General features: G+C 49.4%; 1 protein-coding gene across 1 annotated transcript; it reads right to left on the bottom strand.

Moving 5' to 3' along the window:
• Positions 1–3,755: 3,755 nt before the first annotated feature.
• On the bottom strand, positions 3,756–5,778 carry LOC149361012 (uncharacterized). The gene is made up of 2 exons (XM_089569439.1): positions 5,767–5,778; positions 3,756–4,196 (listed from the first exon to the last, which is right to left on the bottom strand). Exons 1-2 carry the CDS (start codon positions 5,776–5,778, stop codon positions 3,756–3,758), a joined length of 453 nt encoding a protein of 150 aa, XP_089425565.1.
• Between the last annotated feature and the right edge of the window lie 272 nt (positions 5,779–6,050).

The raw sequence follows: 6,050 nt of genomic DNA, 5'->3' as shown, positions 1-6,050 counted from the left end.
GTTAATGAAGCGGAAGTGAGACAATTTTTCGGCCAGCAAAGCATTTTGCATCACGGCGCCCGAGCAGTGCTCATCACTGATAGGAGCACAGCATTTACGCTGCGCTTACCCAAGCCACTATGAATTGCAGCCACACAAGCCACCGAAGAATAACTGCATACGATCCGCAAACCAGTGTCCTAATAGAACACCCTAATAACAGTATTGCCGACATGCTTGCAACGTACGTCGGCGCAAAGCACAAGATCTCGGACGTCATTTGGCCATATGCAGTGTTCCTAAGAACTCAGCGTTGCAGGAAACAGCGCAGATGACAGCGTAAAAGCTTGTGCAAGGCAGTGAAATCTCGACCAAGATCTACACGATGCTACAGAACGTCACAGGTGAAGAGAACGTCGACGTCACCGCCTACCTACAGCGTGAAGAAGTCCAAGGAATGGCTCAGTTGCGTATTAAAATTCATCAGCTCACCGATGCGCAACGGTACGATCTGCTATGACGTGAGCCACGGGAGAAGGAGTACAAGTCAGGGGACTGCGTATGGGCATGGACGCCAGACCGCCTTCGAGAACTCGGTGAAAAACGATTACGCCTCCAGTTCGGACCATACCAGATCCTGTACCGACATGGTGACATCAACTACGAAGTCGCTCACGATGGAGCGACTCCGCACAGCGACGGCCTTGACGCCTAGAACCAGTGTAGAGCGTTGGAAGCCTCATTATGCGTGGCAGTGGTTGCCGTTTTCTTCACTCGTTCTTCTACCCCCCGTACACCTTCATCTTCGTTCCAATTGGTAAGCTGTGCGCTAAAAAGATGTTCACAGGAAAACAGATAGAGACGACAGGAAAGAAGCTTTGTCGTCTCTATCCGTGTTTTTGTGAGCGTCTTTTTAGTGCACAGCCTATCAAATAAGAATATGTGCCAACTAGCCCGTCAAAAAGCCTTACTTCTTCGTTCTAAGCGACAGGTATACGAGGTCTGTTAGAAAAGTATCCGACCTTTTGCCGAAGAAACAAAACTGGCATAACTGGAGCGTTGGAAACCTAATCACCTTCAAAGTAGTCCCCTTGGGATTCCACATACTTCTCCCAGTGGTGCTGCCATTGTTGGAGGTATTCCGAAAAGGCCCCTTTCGGAATGAAGTTTAGCTCAGCTGTCGTTGCAGCCATTATGTCCTCTCTTGTCTGAAATCGCCCTCCTTTCAATGGCCTCTTGATTTTGGGAAACAGCCAGAAGTCACAGGAGGCCATATCAGGAGAGTAAGGAGTCTGTTGAACTACAGCAGTCCGCTTTTTCGCGAAAAAAGTGTGAACTTAGTCCGAGGAATGTGCAGGTACATTGTCATGATGGATGCGCCAATTTCCTGTTGACCTCAACTTCGGCCTCTTTCGCCGCACAGCACCACGCAGGCGACGGATGACATCCCTGTAGTATTCTTTTGGTCAATATTTACTTTGTGGGGTGCGTACGCGTGGTGTGCCACACGGAGGGAGTCAAAGAAAGTAGTCAGCATCACTCTGACATTGCTGCGCACTTGGCGGGCCTTCTTTGGTCTTGGTGACGTGGAATGCTGCCATTGTGACGACTGGGATTTGGTTTCCGGGTCGTACCTGTACACCTAAGACTCGTCACCAGCGATTATGTGGTTGATGTAGTCGGGGTCACTGTTTGTGGAATCCAGCATATCCTGTAAGACTTCAACACGAAGCTGCTTTTTTTTATTTGATACCTCAAAGGCCCCTGGTATGGGGCATTACATGAGGGATGGGCATGACAGGTAAACAACTATGGTCTTGATAGCGCTCGTAAAATGGATGGCGTTGATGTGATGCACGGCGTCCTGTGGTAGATCATTCCAGTCCCGGGAGGACGTGACGAAAAAAGACCGTGCGCAGCTTCGGCGCGAATTTCGCCGCATCTTTCTCCATGGCCAAATTTTCGGTGATAATGGAATGTGCAGAAAAATATGTGATGTCCACCTCTTCCACAATTTCTCGCATAGTCACACGACGGTCCCGCGTCACCACAGCGTTCACTTCGCAATGACCTGGTCATTTCGGCATGTTGATGGCCGACCGGAGCGTGGCTCTCTCTGCACCGATGTGCGGCCGTCTTTAAACCAATTGTATCACTGCTTAATCTGTGTGCTGCTCATAGCATTATCACCGAAAGGCGTTTGAATATTCCAAATGGTTTCCACTTGGCTGTCGCCTAGTTTCTGGCAAAATTTGATCCAGTAACGCTGCTCCTGTCGCTCCGCCATTTTCCTTGCAATAAAAAACCGACGAGAGCACTGCGCACTGCCTCACTCAAACGCTGCGTGCCAGTGACTGACACTATCGGCAGGCGAGAAAACATATCTGCATGCGCACGAAGGTTCAAGGTAGGCTGGTGCAAGCGTGCTTGTTTCAAAAACATCAGGTGTTGGTAAAAAAAAATAAAGTCGGATACTTTTCTAACAGACCTCGCATGCTTGTTTAAGATGGGGGTAATGCCCGAAAGCGACGTTCTTAGCTCTGATCTTTCCTTCTCCAATTTGTTTAACACCGGTGGCACGTGGGCTTACGCAGGGAAGTATTAGAGCCTTTTATAAAAGTGGCATGGCGAATTCCAATCGGCAGTCGAGAACAAGTTATCACTGCGGGCATTTATGAAGCCCACAGTGACGGGTTTTGAAGGCACAGGCTCCTTTCCGAAGCCATGTAGCCCTAGGAAGCCGACCACCAGACCTGGTCATGGCTTGTACCAATTAAAAAAAAAGAAACGATGGGTAACCGGCAGGCAGCGGGAGTCAAACCCCCGACTCCCCGAGGCTGATATGGGTGCTGTGTTTGCTACGCAAGAAAGCACCACAGCGTTTTCTAAAAGTCGTATGGCGTATTCGAATGGGCAATCTAGAGCAAGTTATCTAGCTCCGCAAAATTAGGCCCAGAAGCCAGTCAAAGTCATAGCAGCTTTTATTTCTGCGTCATCTGCCTTTTGATCAAGTGGAATAAAGATTGATTGATTTATTCATTGAAGAGATTGTTTCAATAGGTGATTTGTATTAAATTACTAAGTTCTGATTGCACTGCGACGGGTACCTAGCTTCTTCGCGGATTCCAGAGCTGCTATGGACCGGCGATGCCATTGCACTAGTAATCCCGCGCTGCTGTTTCTACGTTGTTCGAGAAGAATGTCGTTCTTCACTGATTCCTATATCGAATGCTCACTGTTTTCTTTCAACTGAGCACGGCCTCAAGTGGCAGTGTTTCCTGTCTTCGACGACCACTGAGCAAGCTTGTCGCTATCAACTCTGAAGGAGCAAGTCATCCCGACAAAAAGTTCGCCTTCAAGCGACTCTAGTCTGCTCGTCTGTTCGCGGTCTTTCTGCCGTGACGTGACAGTAGGCATTTAATACTGACAGCTTGTACCTTTTTATTCTACTTCTCATGGGGTCAAACCGCAGCGCTCAAAGCTTGGAAATGTAAGCATGCGCTTACACTTGATGGTTTCAGTGTTTTGACAAAACTCGAGGCGAGGATGTATTTCAATTAAATAGGCCTTTATTATTGACATGAACGAAACGATGACGTTGTTATCGATGTTCATCGCCTTTGCGTACCACGATACGCCATAGCCAAAGTCGTCTTTCTCCTCGGCCTGGAGTATTTGCTCTCAAATGTGCAAGGAGCATAATGTATTCATTGTACGTCGACTAGTCTTCGTTCTTCGAAAAAATATGGCGGCGCTGTGAAACATTGAACAGTTGCCTAATACTTCTTGCCGCCATATCCGAGGCCACCGTATCCGAGGCCACCGTATCCAAGGCCGCCGTAGCCGAGACCGCCGTATCCAAGACCACCATATCCAAGACCACCATATCCTCCTCCGTACCCAAGGCCTCCTCCGTAGCCGCCGCCGTATCCTCCTCCCAGGCCAGAGTGGGCGACCAGGGCTCCTCCTCCGCTCAGCTTGTTCACCTGGTGGATGGTCTTGACCAGGAAAACTGGACCGGGCACTGCCTTGTAGAGACCGGGGCCTCCTCGCAGGAGGGCAACACTGCTGCCGACTCCGTATCCTCCGCCATAGCCTCCTCCGTAGCCTCCGCCGTACCCTCCGCCGTAACCGTATCCACCGTAGCCTCCGTATCCCAAGACCTTAGGATCACATATGACTGCGGCCAGGGCGGCGCAGAGGACGACAGCAGTGGTCTGCAGAAAGAGCCGAGAGAAGGCAAATGATGCTGAGACGAAAAGGACTGATAGTATGGTCTGGAGAAAAAATACCAAGGGGACAATAACGCTGGACTTAATGTGCGTGTGTATGTGTTTGTCAATATGTACGAGCTCGACGCAAGTTTACCTCAAATCTACTTCACTCGCCATTTTTTTTGCTTGCTTGTGATTAACGCCGCTGATGTCTGTGGATGATCGCCCCTACTTTGGCGACACTTATTATCACATTCTTTGCATACAACAGCTGTAATAAAAATGTTCTTTAAATGCATTGACAGTGGCATGGCGGCGAAGTCAAGGTGAATTGAGCGGGAGTCAAAGTGGTAGGTGCCGCCGCGGTGGCTCAGTGGCTATGGTGCTCGGCTGCTGACCCAAAAGACGCGGGTTCGATCCCGGCCGCGGCGGCTAGAATTTCTTTGGAGGAGAAATTCTAGAGGCCCGTGTGCTGTGCGATGTCAGTGCACGTTAAAGAACTACGTGGCAGAACTAGACCACCTGTTTGTTCGACGCGGCATCAAAACTGCTATGTTCCTTGTGCGACACGTGTGGTTTATAAGATTCCGCTGACATGCGAAAAAGTTTACATCGGCCAAACTGGCCGGTGTATAAATGAAAGGCTACGAGAGCACCATAACTCTCTGACTCCGGCTGACGGAGCAAACTTGCCTCGCCATTGCCGCGATTGCGGGTGCTACCCGTTGTTTTCCAATGTCACTTTTCTCGGTAGAGGCAAGGGTAAGGTTGAGCGGGAAATCCTCGAAGCATTTCACATTAGCAATCATGGAGATAACTGTGTTAGCACGGCTTCTATCACGTTGATGCAGAAAGAATTAGGTTACTTGTCCCGTTGACACCGCAGTTTGACTATCTTACGAGATCGCTGTTGTTGTTTTTTGTGCTGGTTTTGCGGTGCCGTTGAGCTGCGCATGCTCTGTTGGGTTTTCTTGGAGACTGGCTGTTTTTTCAATAAAGCACAGTTGATAGTCCAGTCGTTGTGTGTGCCTCGTCTCTCCTTTGTCCCCGTCTTTTTGGCTGGTTTTTCTTAAGTATAATGTACCAACTAACCCAGATTTCAACTCTTTTGCTAAAGAACCCCAGGTGGTCGAAATTTCAGGAGCCCTTCCCTACGGCGTCCCTCATAGCCTTAGTCGCTTTGAGACGTTAAACCCCACAAAACCAAAACCAATCAAAGTGGTAGGAACGCTCGTTAAGTGCTTATGTTCGGCAGCCCAGTGTTGTTCTTGACCCGTTCTCCTGATTAGCCCCGTAGGGGGCATTTCGTAACCGCCCAAAAACAAGTTTACTGAAGCTGGCAAAAAAGGTGCGAGGGTGAGAAGCTTTACTACGCAAGCCGCGGAATCAGAAGGCGGAACCAAAAAGAACTACGGTTATAAAACATGTACATGACGATTCTTTCTCCCGAACAATGAATGCTCTCCTTCGCTAGAAAAGGCGCTAGGTGCTTCTTTAGATGGTATACGAGGAATTGGAAGAAATTAATGGGAAAAAATTAGGCGAATTTTGTCCGGCACCCAAAAGTTCTCACCAGAGTGTTCATTGTAGATGCTTGGCTGTAGCAGTGCGCAGCTGAAGTGTGGAGAAGTTGGCGGGCGCCGTCGCTTATATACCCGCCGACGCGGTGCAGTATCGAATACGAGGAAGAGACCGGGCGCGTCACGTACAACGACGTCAGGAGCGTGAACCGCGATGCAGTGCTTGTCGGGACGGGGAAATCTTTCATCTTTCCATTAGTGGTGGATAAGAGTGAAGCGGGAGGGGAAGATTTCTATTTCAACACAGCGTAGTCGCGTGCCGACATGTGCAGGAAAC

Source organism: Amblyomma mixtum, chromosome 2 (genome assembly GCF_055824585.1).
Source record: "Amblyomma mixtum isolate Tamu chromosome 2, ASM5582458v1, whole genome shotgun sequence".
Lineage (NCBI taxonomy): Eukaryota > Metazoa > Arthropoda > Arachnida > Ixodida > Ixodidae > Amblyomma > Amblyomma mixtum.
This window is presented reverse-complemented; position numbering and strand designations above follow the sequence as displayed.